This window comes from Nuphar pumila, chromosome 5 (assembly GCF_984573655.1).
Source record: "Nuphar pumila chromosome 5, dmNupPumi1.hap1.1, whole genome shotgun sequence".
NCBI classification, from domain to species: domain Eukaryota; kingdom Viridiplantae; phylum Streptophyta; class Magnoliopsida; order Nymphaeales; family Nymphaeaceae; genus Nuphar; species Nuphar pumila.
In genome coordinates this window covers 74,166,068-74,183,745 of record NC_143253.1, presented here as the reverse complement: position 1 = coordinate 74,183,745, position 17,678 = coordinate 74,166,068, and the positions used below count along the sequence as shown (strand labels likewise).

General features: G+C 41.8%; 1 protein-coding gene across 1 annotated transcript in view; it reads left to right on the top strand.

Moving 5' to 3' along the window:
• LOC149837765 (uncharacterized) overlaps positions 1-14,615 on the top strand; it is a 65,898-nt gene extending 51,283 nt beyond the window's left edge. Inside the window, exons 2-3 of the mRNA XM_090006205.1 lie at positions 10,442-13,882; positions 14,421-14,615. Coding sequence (XP_089862331.1) covers positions 10,594-13,869 — 3,276 coding nt within the window. The 5' untranslated portion in view covers positions 10,442-10,593 and the 3' untranslated portion in view covers positions 13,870-13,882; positions 14,421-14,615. The remainder of the gene's footprint in view (positions 1-10,441; positions 13,883-14,420) is intronic.
• Positions 14,616-17,678: the final 3,063 nt, after the last annotated feature.

Sequence of the window (17,678 nt, the reverse complement as noted above, 5' to 3'; positions counted from 1 at the left end):
TTAGGGAGATTCCGACACTTTGCCTGGAGGTGGTGTGTAGACATTGCTATTGTTATTGGTATACCAAGAAAGTGACATCAGTGAATATTGATTTTTCTATTATCCTGACATTAGATGTTGATTTCTAATGTTCCGATGGATAACGTTGATTCCTGATATCGATCGATAGCCAAGTGTGAAATTTAGTAATAAAATATAAATTGTGTGTTAAACTACAACTGAAAATCAAACTTGAACTTGAAAATTATTGTACCCATTTTTTAGTATCCGCGGGTTTTAATAGAAAGTGAAACTAAAATTGTGTGCATTTAATAGGGACATGCATACAAAAAAAAACTCTAATAAAAGATAATAAGTCATTCATGTGCATTGATATCATGCATATTCCTGTTCTGCATTAGATCATGCATATTTACCTTTTTTTTAATTGTGATATAGTATTGTTGCATGGTAAATATTTGCTAATGCTTTGAACCTCACCGAGGACATGGCGTTGGATAGAAATGATTGGAGGAAAAGGATTCATGTGGAAGACCCAAAATGAATTTCTTTTTTGGTTCATATCGCTGACCCCAATTGTTTTGGGATGAAGGCGTAGTTGTTGTTGTTGTTGTTGTTGTTGTATTGAAAATTGTTGTATTTTCTCTAAAATATTGCATAAATTTGATTTATGTTCTTCTTACTTATTTGATTCATTAGAGGAATTCGTACGCAGAATCTATGATTCTGACACCGTATATTATATGTTTTTCACAACCTCTGATGCCCAGTGATGAGACAAACTTCTATAGATAGCCACGAGCTACTATGGGACAGAGTGACTCTATATTTTGCTTTACTTGTTATTTCTTTACTTATTGTTCTTAAACTTTATTGATTGATGAATAAAGTTATTTTGGTTTGGATAATGGTGTAAGATCCCTTATGGTTATGGATGTGTTATGCCTGGAAGGTCCCCGGGTCTCTAGGTTTGTTTCTACAATTGTTTAATTTTTTTTTTTACTTTTTCATGGGTATGAGTTGGGGTTGTTACACTAGTTAATAGAGCTTTAGGAATAATCCAACAACTCTATTGAGGTCTTTCTCTCTCTCTCTCTCTCTTGTATGTGTATAAATAGGGGCTTTTATGTCCTTTCATTTTTTAATGCTTCTCTTAAGCATTCATGTTCAATAAGATGAATATTTTTTATGTTTTGTGTTCTCTTTAGTTCTTTAATGTCTTAAATGCACTTAGTGGTTGTGTTGTGCCTTTGTACTCTTGTATTGTCCTTTAGTTGGACTTATGTATGTGCATTTTGTGTTTATAATCTTGTAAGCCTTTAGAGACCCTTATTTTGTATTTTCGCATATTTCACTACAAAATCGAGCCTCTTTCGTAGGGAAAAAGTTCACTCTATTGAGGACACAATTGAGTAATTATACATGGAGGAAAATAGGCTTCAAAGGCAAACTATGAAGAATAAAGATGACTTGGTACTAGCCGTTTGTAGGTTGGAAAACTATGTGCATATCTACAAACTAGTTCATTATGGAAAGCAATGTATTATGGAAGACAAGGTAATATGAAAAAAAAAATTATTTGTCATTATTATCATGTACCCGGTCGCATCAAAACATATTGTCCTAAGTTAAAAATGACATATGAGAAGAAGGTTGCCTCAATTGACCCTCCACAAGAGTCAAATGATGTTAGTACCACACAAGATTCATCTATTGGAAACATGTCTTTGACTTAACTAGTGGAGTCTCTTCAACCCCTCCTCAAAAGTTTCACCTTCATCAACTAGAGCCATTGTTTCATCATTCTTCAATCCTGGTAAATCTTGGCTTCTTGAGTCAGGTGTCTCGTTTCATATGACACCAAATGGTGATAATTTATCCGAATGTCATAACTCAAGCGCATCAAATGTATTTCCTGCCGATGGAACATCTCTTGAGGTAAAAATGAGAGATATTTTATATCTATGTATATCGATTGGGACTGAAACATATTTTGCAAGCCTGAAAGAGGGTGATATTGTGCTAACCATGACCTTGACTAACTTTTATGTGATTCTTTTTCATTAGTTTTCTTAATGTCATGATTTGTATAGCCTTCAATGAGAGACGTGCTTAGATATTTAAGGGAAAGATTCCCTGTATTGCAGATTAAAATGTATTCTGCAGCTAAACTCATTGCATCCCCTGAATTCAAGACCAAAGGCCATATTCCTCTTATTTGACCTTTAGTGAAGGGACTGTAATAAAAATCAATAGCCAGTATTGGGATATTTCACTATGAAAAGCTTTCCTGAACACCACAAACTGTGAGGGGCTGAACGCCCAGGAGCTGGGTACTGCTTAGTGATGCAGAGCAGGACCGGGCCAGGCCTATACAGAGTGACCCGGGCGTGGCCAGGGATCTCAGCACCAATGGGATGGAAGATCGGACCCAGGTGATGGATCCGACCTCGAGCACAATACCACGATCCAGGGACGTGCCCTTGCGCACCTATTCTAGGCGAGCGAAGGTCTGAAGCACGCACGTCGATAGCGTTCCAACACATGAGATGATCCAGCACGTCAGCAACATCGATTTAGTCTCGGGTCCAGGGACTGGACCCAAGATCCAGATCCACTATGCAGTCTATTAATATTCAGCCCTAGGGTTACGTAGGGTAGAGAAGATTGATGATTTGTTTTTTTTATTGTTTCTCTTTCTGTTAGCACTTGTTTTCACACTGCAGCCGTTATTTCTGTTTTCTCTTTAATTCTTTTCTTCATTGTATCTTCCTTTTTAATAAGTGAATCAACGTAGATTGATTGGTTTACCGATCCTCGCTGCATCAAAGTGGTATAAGAGTGCAACCCCTCCTCCTTGGTCGACGGTATGGCGCAAGAAGCGAGGGACGATCCTATGAGCGGGAAGAAGCGTGAGGAATCAGGTACCGTCAACGAAGATCCCATGATGGGGATGATCGACATGATGACCAAGATCCAAGAAAATTTGCTACACGTAAGCAAAGACGTAGCTGGCATGTCCAAGCGTATGGATGAGATCGAAGATCGGATTGTCATTCTTGAATCGCCGGTGGAAGCACACACAACACAAGCGAACAAGTGGGGTATGGGAGTAGGCGAGGGTGCAATCAATCTCGCAGATGCCGCAACGACCGACCCAACCCAATTAAGTTTTCAGCGTGCTGTGCGACGTGAGGGCGTTGAGATGGCCTTGCACAGGGATGCGGGTCACGTCAACTCCTCACAAACGGTACCTCCTTCGAACCCTGTCATGGCTGCAGATGCAGGGATGGGAGTCGTCCAACGGAACCAAGTGGTCATCGGCGGACCCTCCAACCTTGGCCTGAGTGCGCAGGCCTGGCCTCGAGCCACGACAATAGGGCCGCAGGCCAGACATGCTCAGCCAGACCCGAGCGTGACGTTGGGTCAGGCTGCAGGCACAACTGTGTCAGCCGAGCAGGGGCTGATCAAGTCCCACTTCCTGAGCCTGCGCGTGGGGGCTCTGTTGCAGCCCACCAACGAGCAGGGGGAGGTGGACCCCTGTGGAGCGGGCCGAACCCGAGAGGGTCAGAACCAGAAATTTTGATAGCGGGGCCCAGACCCAGATCTCGGGGAGCATCCTTTGGGTCCCAGGGAGCGGGTCTGAGTCTCGATCCCCATTACCCGACCTACCCAGTTGGGTTTGGTTCGTGGGTCTCCCTGAACCAAATCCAACCAACTAGTTTTGAACCCCAATACAGATCCAATACCGACCCACACCTATATCGGACCCGGACGGATCTCCAGTTTGAATTTGAGCTGGGTCAAAACCCGACCCATCCTGTTATGGATCAAGGATCGAGTTCTAACCAGGCCTTTTCACACCACAACTCGATCCATGATCCTGCCCACCCCATTTTGGGTCCGACGAATAGCTTAGGTCTTGACCTGATCTAGATCCAATCAGGTGAGTCGTCTCAGTACTACCAAACCCCAAACCTGGCCCAATCCATTATCCCGTCCCCGATCTAGAACCCTGCCCCATATCCGACCAACTACTTCTACCATAACCCAACCCCTAACCCAAACCCATACTACCCCATTCCTACCAACCCAGACCTGGTTAACCGACAAGTCCTTCCGCTGTTGGCGGGACCCCCTACTATAGCGGTGCCTCAACGTCAGCAACAGATGGCTCCCACCCAAGGGCAGGCCAGACCCAGGCAGTTTCAGACCACAACTATGCAGATTCAGCAGGGATCGACGCGACCTGAGCGCCGACCACATGTCACTGGAGTTCGTCAGCATCAACCCCTAGGCGAGCAGTACCGTGACGAAGATGATGATGCCTTGATGGATGATGACGCCCTCTGGAATGAGTACCCTGCAGGCATGGTGGAACCATGTCAGCAGATAGCGCCAGAGCACACCTCTACCTACGGGGTGAAGTTGGACCTTCCAGAGTTCGCAGGACGATTTGACACAGAGCAGTTCTTCGACTGGGCCAATACAGTGCAAATTTTCTTCGACTACCACTCGGTAGCTGAGCTCCGTCATGTCTCTCTAGCGTCCACTCGATTGAGGGGCCTAGCGCAGACATGGTGGGTTGAGTTGCGAAGGTCGAGGGAACGACATGGACAAGAACGTGTGCAAACATGGGAAAAGATGCAGAGATTGATGCAATCCAAGTTCGTGCATTCAGACCACGCCGAGAGAGCCTACAATGAGTACCTGACCCTGCGTCAAGGCACCCGTACCGTGGTGGAATACACTGCTAAGTTCCATCGCCTATCCCTACGAGTGCAGATCGAGGAGACTGCCCATCAGCAGGTCACGAGGTATATTTCTGGTTTTCGTTTTGCTATTTATGATGATTTCAGCTGTGTCACAGTCGAGTCATTGAATCAGGTCATCAGTTATGCCATGAATGTGGAGGAAAAGTTGAAAAAGAGGCAGGAATATAGAGTTTCTCGAAGTGACCAGTCCTGTCGACCCAAGTTGAGTTTCCCAACCAGGGGAGCGAGCTCCCCTAGGAAGGAAGACTCAAAGCCCACCCCAAGAGTCGACCCTAGCAAGTCTGACCAGTCCGAACCAGCTTTTCATACCAGGTCCAAGTCCAAACCTAGTGAGTCAACCATCCGTTGTTTTAGGTGTCAGGAGTTAGGACACGTAGCGTCCAGGTGCCCCACCGTGAACAAGAACGTCCATTTCATTGAGGGTATTGTTGAGTCAGCATCCGATAGTGAGCATGAGGGTGAGTCGTCGGTTGAGGGAGAGAATGAGAGGGAAGTTGTAGAGTTCGACGGTAACGTCGAAAATTTGTTGTCCATCCGTCATGTTTTGACCGCACCCCGAGAGTCGTCTCTTGCAAAATGGTTGCGGAACAACATTTTTAGAACCTGGTGCAACTGTGAGGGGCATGCATGCGATGTTATCATTGACACTGGGGCTTGTGAGAACATAGTTTCCGAGAGTGTCGTGTCCACCCTGAATCTGAAAACGGAAAAATTGTCCCAACCATACAAGATGACATGGTTCAAAAGAGGGAACAAGGTTCCCATTACCCAACGTTGTCTAGTTCGGTTCTCTATGGGGGAGCATTACCACGATGAGGTGTGGTGTGATGTAGCCCCTATGAGTGCGTGTCATATTCTTTTGGGACGTCCTTGGCAGTTTGACCGCAAGACCATTCACGATGGCCGTAGGAACACATACTCATTTATTTTTAAGGGTCATAAGATAATCCTTCTTCCTATCAAGGAGACCGATTTTCCCATTGTGGATAAGCCTAAGTGAGTTCTTCGGCTCGCGGGCCTATCATACCAGACTTTCTTAAGCCATTGTAGGGAGGACGGTTATTGTTATGCTCTGGTGGCTAAACCGTCTATGAGTACGTCATTGCTCGTTCCCACGGACATCGCGTCCCTTGTTGAGGAGTTTCGCGACATTATGCCAGACGACCTTCCTGATGGTCTACCTTCGATGAGAGTCGTGCAACATGCCATCGATTTTGTATCGAGGTCGAGTCTACCTAACCTCCCCACCTATCGCATGAATCCATCTGAACATGTCGAGCTGTTGAGGTAGGTTCAAGAGTTAATGCAAAAGAGTTTTATTCGTTAAAGTGTAAGCTCTTGCGCAGTGCCCGCCCTTCTCACGCCTAAGAAAGATGGGTCCATGCGCATGTGTGTCGACAGTAGAGTGATCAATCACATCACTGTCAAGTACCGTTTCCCTATTTTCCGATTGGATGACATGTTTGATATGTTGGCCGATGCCTCTATTTTCTCCAAAATCGATTTAAAAAGTGGGTACCACCAAATCCGTATCCGAGAGGGGGACGAGTGGAAAACGACATTCAAGACACGTGATGGGTTGTATGAGTGGTTTAGTCATGCCATTTGGGTTATCAAATGCCTGAGTACTTTCATGAACATGATGACCCAAGTGTTGCGTCCTTGTATAAGACAGTTTGTCGTTGTATATTTTGATGACATTTTGGTTTGTAGTTCTTCGTTGTCTGATCATTTAAATCATTTGCGTCAAGTCCTAGAGATTTTAAGGAATGAGAAGTTGTATGTCAATGCCAATAAGTGTGAGTTTCTGACATCAAGTGTGGTATTTTTAGGTTATATTGTGTCGTCTGATGGAGTTAAAGCGGATCCCGCCAAAGTCCGTGCGATTGTAGAATGACCTACCCCAAGGACTATAGGAGAGATCCGTAGTTTCCACGGGCTAGCCACTTTCTACCGTTGTTTTGTGAGAAACTTTAGCACCCTCATGGCCCCTATCACGGAATGCTTAAAGGGTACTAGTTTCCATTGGACTTCAGCCACGGGCAAAGCTTTCACACTCATCAAAGAAAAAATGACTAGTGCCCCCGTCCTAACCCTTTCTGATTTTAGCGCAGTTTTTGAGGTTGAGTGTGATGCCTCTAAAGTGGGAATTGGTGCCGTTCGGAGTCAAAACCACAGGCCTATTGCATTCTTTAGTGAAAAGTTGACTCAGTCGAGATGCCAATATTCTACTTATGATGTTGAGTTTTATGCCATTGTACAAGCCCTTCGTTATTGGAGGCACTATATCATTTATAAGGAGTTCGTCTTGTACACGGATCATGAGGCGTTAAAGTATCTAAAAAGTTAAAAGAAGTTGAGTGTGAGGCACTCCAAGTGGGTCAGTGTCTTGCAAGAGTACACTTTTACAATTCGCCATCAATCATGTACTCTGAACAAGGTAGCTGACGCACTTAGCAGGAAAAATAGTCTTTTAATGACTATATCCGTGCAAGTCATTGGGTTTGAGCAGTGCAAGGAGTTGTACCCGACGGATCCTGATTTCCAGCAGGTCTGGGAAGGGTGCCTCTCCTCCGCCAGCACGGCAGACCCACGGTTCACTATACATAACGGTTACCTCTTTCGAGGTAATAAGTTATCTGTGCCAACATTCTCTCTTAGGCTACAATTGATTTTCGAGTTGCATGAAGGGGGACTAGCTGGTCATTTTGGACATGATAAGACGTTCACACTGTTAGATGAACGATACTTTTGGCCCAAAATGCGCAAAGATATTGTCAAGTTTGTCCAAAGCTGTCGAATATGTCAAGTGTCCAAGGATCGACGACATAATAGTGGTTTGTATACTCCTTTGCCCATCACTGAGCGGCCTTGGGAACACATCTCCATGGATTTTATTGTGGGTCTTCCCAAAACCTCGCATCGTTTTGATTCCATCTTAGTTGTGGTTGACCGATTTTTTAAAATGGCCATCTTTGTCCCATGTAAGCGAACCACAGACGCCTCGTTAGTAGCCTCGTACTACTTCAAGGACGTGACCCGCTTTCATGGATTGCCTCACACGATCACTTCAGATCGTGGCACTCACTTTATGAGCTATTTTTGGAAATCATTATGGACCTTGTTGAAAATCAAGCTCCAGTTCAGCAGTGCATACCACCCACAAACTGATGGCCAAACTGAAGTCGTGAACCGCACCCTAGGGAACCTGCAAAGGAGTCTAGTTGGGGAGAATGTCAAAACATGGGACCTAGTCTTATCACAAGTCGAATTCGTCTACAACAGTTCCATCAACTGGTCTACGGGCAAGTCTCCTTTTCAAGTGGTTTATGGGCGTTCACCAACCCATGTAGTAGATCTAGCACCTGTGTCTAGTCTCCCAGATCCAGCCCCAGACGCATTTGATGTCGTCGAATACATGCGTGATATTCACAGACAAGTCCGAGCCAAACTTGTTGAAAGTTACGAAGCTTACAAAGCTTTCGTAGACCAAGGTCGTCATGATGTCCAATTTCAAGTAGATTAGTTAGTATGAGTTTACCTGCGTCCGGAGCGTTTCCCAGTAGGTACTTATGGTAAGTTGAGCCCTAAGAAGCATGACCCTTTCAAGATCCTCGGACGATTGAGTCCGAATGCCTACCTCCTTGAACTGCCCGAAGATTGGCACATTTCACCTATGTTCAACGTGTCTGATCTATGTGCTTACTGTGGTGACAACAAGTCATCAGAGCCGACTTCTTCTCAACCTGGGGAGAATGATGCAGAGCAGGACCGGGCTAGGCCTATACAGAGTGACCCGGGCGTGGCCAGGGATCTCGACACCAATGGGATATAAGATCCGACCTCGAGCACGGTACCACAATCCAGGGACGTGCCCTTGCGCACCTATTCCATGCGAGCGAAGGTCTGAAGCACGCACGTCGATAGCGTTCCAACACATGAGATGATCCTCGTTGCATCACTTAGGGAATCCATAGATGCTACGTTCTTCATCATAGACCCTTCACTATAACAAAGAAAGGGCTGAACGTGGATTGCCTATAAAGGCTTCCTAATGACTCATTGACATTGACATTAATTGAGATAGCATCTGATGAGATAAACTTCTTGTTCCAGCCCCTTCACCTTGTCCAAAGCTGATTCCTTCTGAGCAGGCCAAAATGAAAATCCTGCTGATTGAATCAAATGTCCGTTTATAAGTTGCCACCTTAGGGTGAAAACTTGCAATTTCTTTGAATATTATGTGATTTCATTATAGAAATCACTAATATGAATAATCATAGAGGAAGAAAGTTTTTATGCAAAATGTTTTGTAATTTTTGGCTTCTCAATCGCAGTTCAGCTTTTGATAGAACTTTATATAGGTAAAGCAGGTGGTGGAAGCGAGACTGGTTATCAAAGTAATCATAAGACAATAATTGTTGGATGAGTAAAGCAAACATAATTGCACTACTGCAACCTTTATTGGACAAGTAAAAGGAACATAGTTGTGCTACTCTGTCATAATTATAATTAACATGTTCAGAATATTGGAGAAATGGGTCCCTGGCTGACTGCATTTTTTTTAGCCAATATAAATGGAAAAAATATGATATATAAATTTTTTGGTAAACCTTTGTTTGATTTGATTTTTTTTTGTTTTATGTTTTGGTTGTTGAAGTATTGGTGATTTATAGAATCTCATCGTATGTGTTCCTTTCATTGTAATGGTTGTTCTAGCTACTTCAGTTGCCTGTATTCTGTGGATGAACAACTTGAAGGTAGTTGTGGATGGTACCTTTGTGAAAATTTCTATTATTTTTCCAAAAAATAGGCACAATATTTCCTCATTTGAGAAACACATGAACTATTGGGAACAAGTGTACAATGAATGAGGTTTCTTATGCTCAGAATGTGTTGCAGTCTTTCTCTCACTGGAGTTTTATGGCAAATGAACACTTCTTTGGAATGTAAATACAAGAGCTTTTTAAGAAAAGTGGACATATATGATGCAAATTATCAAGGTTCCTGAAGTATGTTATTAGTTGATTAAACACAACAATCTCAAGTTGATTAAACTTCACAAATTAATTTTTGTTTTTGCATTTTGGATATTTACTGTAACGTCTCAAATGGATCCAAATCCCTTCTAGGTCCGGTCCAAACTCTGATATGGTTCTAAACAATTTCCAAATCCATTTGGGTTGACCCGAATCATATGGAGATCCAAATACTCTGCAAAGATCTTGTAATTTCCCCAATTAAACATTAAATAACTTGAATAAATGTTGAAATATTGCCGATAATGAATTTGCTAATTAATCAATTGATATTTTTCAGAAAAGTGGTATTTATCCAGAATAATTCACAAGAATTCCTTTTCATTCATTTTGAAAATCTGAAAAATTTGCGCACTTTACATTTACTGAATGACTAATTATGGTTTTCTGTTTTGGGTGCCATACTAACATTCATTCTACTGTTTCTGGGGTGAATCGCCTGCAGTGAAGCCACAATTAGCCTTTTATTCTTAAATTTTTTTTGCCTAATCTTTTTGCAAGAACTATGTTCTATTTGTTTGTTTTGAATACAAAAGAATTCTTTTCTTTGGCCTTATCAAGCTGAATTTGAAGTTCTGTCATATATGCTGTCTGCTGAACTAAACCCTGCTAGGGATAATTGTGCAGAATCAGAAGCTGGAATGGTCCTTGTGTTGAGTGCTTTGTTGGCTCCATGTTTGTGCCTAGAAGAAAGCCGTTGGCTCAGGTTGGAGCATCTTTGGTATACAGTGTTACCTAAGGTTTGATATCATTCATCAGTATTCTTGACACCAAAAAACATGGCATTAGAGAGTTTCTTTACACCGATGGAGTTGGAGAATGGGCTTGTAAGCCCTTCTAAGGTCGAGCAATTGGTCTCTTTGATTCAGCAGGATAGAGTTCAAAGTAATAAGGCGGACATATGTAGGCATTGGTCCACTGTTGCAAAGATCTTATCCATCACACAGAGCAGTGATTGCCTTAGACATTTTATTCAGTTAGGTGGGGTGAAATCATTGGACAGGTGGCTCCAAGAAGCTCAGAAGGGTGAAGTCGTTGGCAGTGAAAAGCCTGTGGAAGAACTAATAATTGCAGTGTTGGATGCACTCAAGACTCTCCCCCTCGATGAAGAAGGGTTGAAAGCATGTGGAATTGGAAAAACTGTTGCATGTTTCCTTTCACATAAAAAATTTGAGATTCACGGGAGAGCAGAAAACTTGTCTGCTGCTTGGGGAAAGGTCATAAATATGGATGCAGATTTGAAGGAAAAAAACAAAGTTGGAATTCTTCAAGGATGTGAGAATAGATTTGTTAAAAATTCATCAGAAAGTACTGAGCGTTCAGATTGCCAAAAGACTGACACTTTACCAATGAAAGAAGGTGCCGCTTTGGAAAATTCTGCTGAAGAGGCTTGCAATAGTACACAGGATTCTGTGTCTAAGGTTGTGCCCGTTAGGTTGGACAATGTGCAGGACGGTAAACAGAGATGCACTACTCATGGAACTCTGTTGAAAACTAAAAGCAGAGAATGTGCAACTGATTGTCCAAACAGTGTAAGTGTAGATCCATGTGGATCTGATGCCAGTGATTCTTCCTTAGTGGAATGCTCCGTTACTCCTGATACACCACCAAATTCTTTGGAAGGGATGATTTCGAAAATCAGATCTTCAGAAAATGTAACAGATCTAGGCCATGATAAGGTTTCTGAAAATGAAGAAGGAAACAAACTGATTGATGAAGATTGCTCTAACATTGAGGAGAATCATGTTGAAGATAATCCTTTGTCCTTACCTTTGGAAGCATCACAGAAGAAACAAACTGAGCCCTCATCGTCTTTACCAAAAAAAAGTGTCTCGTCATTGTCTCCTACAAATATTATTCATCCTTCAGCCTCAGCTGAGCCATATGATGAGGATAAAGAAAGCAAAGAGAGGAGATCCACCTTGTCCATGAACTACATTAACCTGGAGCAGAAGCAGCATAATGAGTCACAGTCAACAATGTTAAGTGAAGATTCACCAGATTATTGGAAAAAAATAATGCAGCAGAAGCCTGAGAATTATAACGATCTGTCCTTGCCCTCTAAGGTGATAGAGAACAATGTTGACACCCTTCATGGCAGAGGTGAATTTGGGATATCAAATGAGGACGCATTCACCTTTAGAACAGAAGTAAAGAAAGATTCCTTTGTTAAATCTGATATGAAGATGAAAGCGGTTGAAAGGATATCAGTTGTGGAAGAGAAGAATGATTCTTCAATTTTGACACTAGAAAGAGAAAACATAATAGAGAGAAATGGGAAGAAATTAGAAATGGACCTTGCATATGGGGTACTCGATGCACTTGAAGTTGCTAGGCAGGTTGCAAAAGAAGTGGAAAAAGAGGTGGGAATCTACAGAGAGGCCTCATGCAGCTCTAGCTCCAAAATGGACACTGACGGAGAAGCAATAAATCCTAGTACTGCTGATTCTGCCAATGTTCAGAAAGGATCAGAAGTAGAGAGAAATGAATCATGCAATGAGCAGAATAATTCAGACAGCTCTCGTTCATCTAAGGAGGTGGACCAGGAAATGTCAGCAGAAAATGAGCGGTCATGCTCGGAGGGAGAAGATATGCCACAAGAGATCAGTGAAACAGTACCTGAAAATGAAGATAGACTTCATGATCAGGAGTCCTCTCAGCTGACGACAGTGCATCAGGAATCAAGTGCCAATGAAAAGACTCACCTTAGTTTTGATTTAAATGAGGATATTCATATGGAAGAAGCTGATTGCCCTGAAAAGTCTCCGGATGAAACTGCATCTTCCTTCCCTGTTAAAACCTTGTCGGCACCAATTCCAGTGATAGCTGCTTCTAGAAGACCTGTTGGTCTGCCTGTAACCCGCTTTGACTTTGAAGGGGAGCTGGGATGGAAAGGAACTGCATCCACTAGTGCATTCCGTCCAGCCTCATCTCGAAGGACTCCAGAGAAAGACAACACATGCTCCATTGAAGAGAATAACTATGTTTGGAAACAATCGAACCATTGTGGTAGAATTGACCTCAATGTAGTTGATGGAGGTGATGTTGCAGAAATAGATATGTTTGTGGGTAAACATGGTCGGGTGTCAGCAAGTCTACCTTCTGATGACTCATCTGTGGAAGTCAATTCAAAACGGGCTGAAAGGCTTAATCTGGATCTCAATCGTGTTGGTGAAATTGATGAGAATTGTCAAGATCTTTTATCAGATTGGTCAGCAGGCTATAGGCTGCAACACCAGCAGAATGAGTCGCTCAGTACATCTGTTGCATCTTCTTTAAGGGCTCCATCAAGGGATTTTGATCTGAATGACAACCTAGCCTTCAGTGATGCTCATCATTCTCATGGACCAGGTTTCAGTAGACCTTCAAAAATGCCCAGACTGGATGCTCCGGTTGTTTCAATCATGGGATTGAGGATACAGCGAGATGCTGATCGTGTCTTAGCTCCAAACCATTCTGATTCAAGTTCATTACATCATGAGTATGCTGCCGAGCAGAAGGAGCTTCTGAACCGTACCCAGTCATTCCTAGTGACTGGACCTGGTGCAGTTCCCTATATGGGCCATATGGGCAGGGTGGTCCCTGTACCGCCCACTCTGGCTTATGCAACTCAGCCTACTTTCCCCTACAATGCAATGGGTCTAGGCCTTACTGTGCCACCCAGTTCATCCAGTCATTCAATGGGTGCAGTTCCTTACATGGTGGATTCACGAGGTGCCACTGTCATACCCCAGATGCTAGGGCCTGGTACCCTCGCTGCTTTTCCTAGACCTTTCCTCATGGGCCTTGTTACTGGTGCACAGGGAACACACGATGTCAATATGTTGAGGCCAAATCTTGACCTGAATGCTGCAGGAGCAACATCCTTGGAGGCTGATTCCAGAGATGGGGAGGGCATAAAAAATCTTTTCTTGCCTGGAAGTAGCTCATCTGTGGAAGATCACCTCACGTCCTTGCAACAAATTTCTGTGGCTCGGTCTTCCATGAAGCACAAGGAGCCAGATTGTGGTTGGGATCCGTATCAAGTAGGATACAAACCAAACTCAAGGAACTAAGCTTATACTAGAGGTTTTCTTCCCTTATTTTCTTTTAATTTTTTATAAGATATCTTGGAGAATTCCACTGATGGTGCGTTGAAGGTCATGCAACTGGTCTTCCCAATTGCAAGGCCTGAATGTTTTGATGATCTTAGCCAATCCTTCAGCACAGGGATTACACTGTCACACTACTGGAGTCCTGGTCATGTATATTTTTTGGGGGGATCTTATACATGCTAGAGTTGTTTTCTGTCTCTACCCAATAAGTTGTACCTATGCAGTTCCTTGCTGTCATCAGGTGTGGCTCTAAATTCTTACCAGTTCGTCACTTTAGGCTTATTATACCGGCTGTTTCTCCTGAGCATTCCTGTAAATTTAACTCACACTTCTATTCTAACAAGGAGTCCTTGTCAACAAGCAATGAGGCACTCAATTTTCTTGTGTCCTGGGCTTTGGTATACGTGCACCCTCAATCTGATTCTGAGTTAAACCCACTTGTTTCTTTCGTTAATCACCATCCAATTTGTGTTTCTGCCTAAACTTCTTATCTTCAAATCTTTTGAATTCAGGTTAGAGTTGGTTGTAGTCGAGGGGTTGCCACCAGATCAGTTGGACCATGTGAGCCGAGTATCTGCTTTGGCTTGTTAAGCCTGGTTACCAATCTTATGTATCACTAATATGGGATCGATCGAAGTTGATCACATGAAATGTGTATAACCATAATGATTCTTGTTATAAACTTACACACAAATTGGTTCTTAAAATCCTACTTCCGTTTGTGCATTGCCACTGCCAAATCCGTTTCCTTGTTAGGTGTTCTAATGGCTCCATAATCAGCGGTTGTGCCAGACCTTGTTTCATATGATTTGTGTGGAACTGAAGTCTTGAAAGAAATGGTAGTGTCCAATGAAAGTTGTATGAGGGGTGTACAATTTTTCATTAAGGTGTTTGGTTCCTTTTCTAATGTGATAAAAAACTGGTTGGGAATTCACTAGATTTCAGCTTGTTATATGATCTTAACTTTTGGGCAGCGTGACTATGCAAATTTTCTAACATAAAAAAGGCGTTTCCAAGATCAATGAGTCTTTAATTCCATAGTGAGGAAAATGAGCTTCTCATAAAGTTCTAAAAACATCGTTTCACCCTTCTGAAGTGAGCTTTGAAAAGCGAGCTTTCAAGGTTTAGTGGTTCTTAGTATGTCATCAAGCTAATAAAGTATCACTGACGCTGAAAAGTAACGAACTTTTTTTTTTGAAAAGCAAGCTGGGGTTAGGCAGGCCTCCACCATTTACTATTCAAAGTACCACTGGGTTTTGAACCTGGAACGTCCCACCATAAGGAGACGTGCACTGACAGCTCCTACCAACCACGCGGAGCCCATTGGTGAAAAGTAACAAACCTACTTGGACTAAAACCAGAGGTTAGTCTGTCAAAATATGGCCAAAGATTGAAGACTTGTACATTGATCTACCACACTTTTAGGTATAGTGTCATGGAGTCGGGCTATCATAATTTTGAGTTCAAATCCCAACTGGGTTATCTCCCAGCTTGCCCATCAAACACAGAAAAGGATATTACAGAATCACTCACCTGTAGTGGAATTAGAAGGTTAAGTGACCAACACATTGTGCTCTCCTGTTTAGAAAACAGGAAATGACTGTACGACAAAAATGATGCTTTTCAAAATTGCCCCATAATTTATCATATCTGACAAATGAAAAATTTTGCAGGTTCTGAATATTTTTAGGACCTTTTTTACCCTTCTTAAGTGGGAACTTCACGAATTTCGCAACCTCCATGATTTTTTTTTCAAAAATCTGCATAACAACCTCTGTTCTCAGATCTATATCTCAATATTGAAAACCCACATTTTTATAGCAGTTGCCGAAACACCGATCTCGAACTTTCATGTTTTGAGTTAGAACCCAAAACTTATCTAGGATTCTGGTTTCTGAGATTCAAATCCGGAATAAAAAACTATTTTGACTATTACAACCAAATAGTCGGTGTTTCAAAAGATGTTTCTTTTCAACCGTTCATCAGAAAAATTAACGTCTTTATCTTCCTATGTTATTTTATTTGTTTTCCTGAATTTTTGACATAGGTTAACGGAAAATAAAATATAATCATCGGGATAGGCACAGTTGTGCATGTTCATCTCCTATTTTAGGAACGTTCTTATGGTTGTATCTCAACGCCCGTTTGTCATTTTTTAGTGAATAAAATATCATTGAAAATATATTTTCATCTACAATCTTCATTTTTTCAGATTTCTTCATTTTTGGGTAAAAAATCAATGACAATATAAAGTACCGTCGATGTGTGCTCTGAAAATAGTCGTCAGAAATGAAACATCGTATTTAATGCGACAATCATTTCACACATTGAAAAGAAATTTGGCATCATCGCATGCAAAACTTCATGAATTTTGCAAATATTTCAAGAATTCTGCAAACTTTTAAGTAATTTCACAACCAACAACGTGAAACTCTTGACAAACTTCACAAGTAGTATCGCAATTTTTGTACTATAAATGCGAAAATCATGTGGATTTTTGCAATCCTCTGTGTTCACACAGAAGTGAAATTTCCCATGAATTTCGTATGGGGGTTGCGAAATTCTTATTTCTTGCGAAAGTTTTTTTATTCGTCTCCACCATTCGCAGGAGATTCGCTGAAAAATTGTTGGAGGGTGACCAAAATTTTGGGTTTGCAAAAATAGGGCATCTGGATGAAAAAAAATGGGTTGAGAAATGAAGTGTCATTCTTTAACAAAATGAAGTCGCTCATACATTGCATCTATTCCATTCTTTCATAAAATGAAGATTCTCATACATTGCATTCATTTTATTCATCTACAAAGCAAAGTCGTGCATACATTGCATTCATTTCATTCTTTCATAAAATGAAATCGTTGATACATTGCATTCGTTCCATTCTTTTACCAAATTAAGCTACTCATATATTGCATTTATTCCATTCTTTCACAAGAATATTGCTTCTCAATGCCTCTTTGATAGAGAGAAAACATTGTATGTGCAGATGTACATTCATCTCTTGGCCCTCAAGAATATCATTGCATCTTTGATAGAGAGAAAACAGAGTATACCATCATTGATTTTACATTCTGTATTGTTTTCCTGATTTTTTCTATCTCACCCATACCATGTTATCGAATGAACATTGACTATGAAATACGTCGACTCTACATCATCATCATATCTTTTCGACTATTACAATTCTCTATGATGAGAATGTAGCTCTCACAAACAACTCACATACTTTTGGTTTTCTATCCCACCAATACCATAAGATCTCACTGTCGATGTTGTTACCGAAAAAAAGTCACTGTTGATGAAGTGCCATCAATCTTCTCACCACTGATGCTTTTACCAAAAAACTCACCGTTGATGAAGTGTTGCCTATGCTTTTACCAGAAAAACTCATTGTCGATGAAGTGTTATCCATGTTTTAACTGAAAAAACTCATTGTCGATGAAGTGTCACCCATGCTTTCGAGGTTTACCATTGCCGATAAACCATTGTTGATGAACCACCATTGATGAGGGATTTTTGCAAGCCTAAATATCGCTGAAATGTCATTAGAAGTTCGTCAAAAGGATTGGGTACCACCGATTGGGGACCACAAGAACCCTAGGTTTGTGAAAATAGGGCATCTGAATGCAAATAAGGGGTTGAGAAACAAAGTATCATTTATATAGAACGGAATTTCATAAGAAAAAAAAATTGCAATACCCTGCGAAACTCTTTTGAAATTTTGCAAGGTACGAAATTTCTCAACACTTAAAGGAATTTCACAATGTGCCTT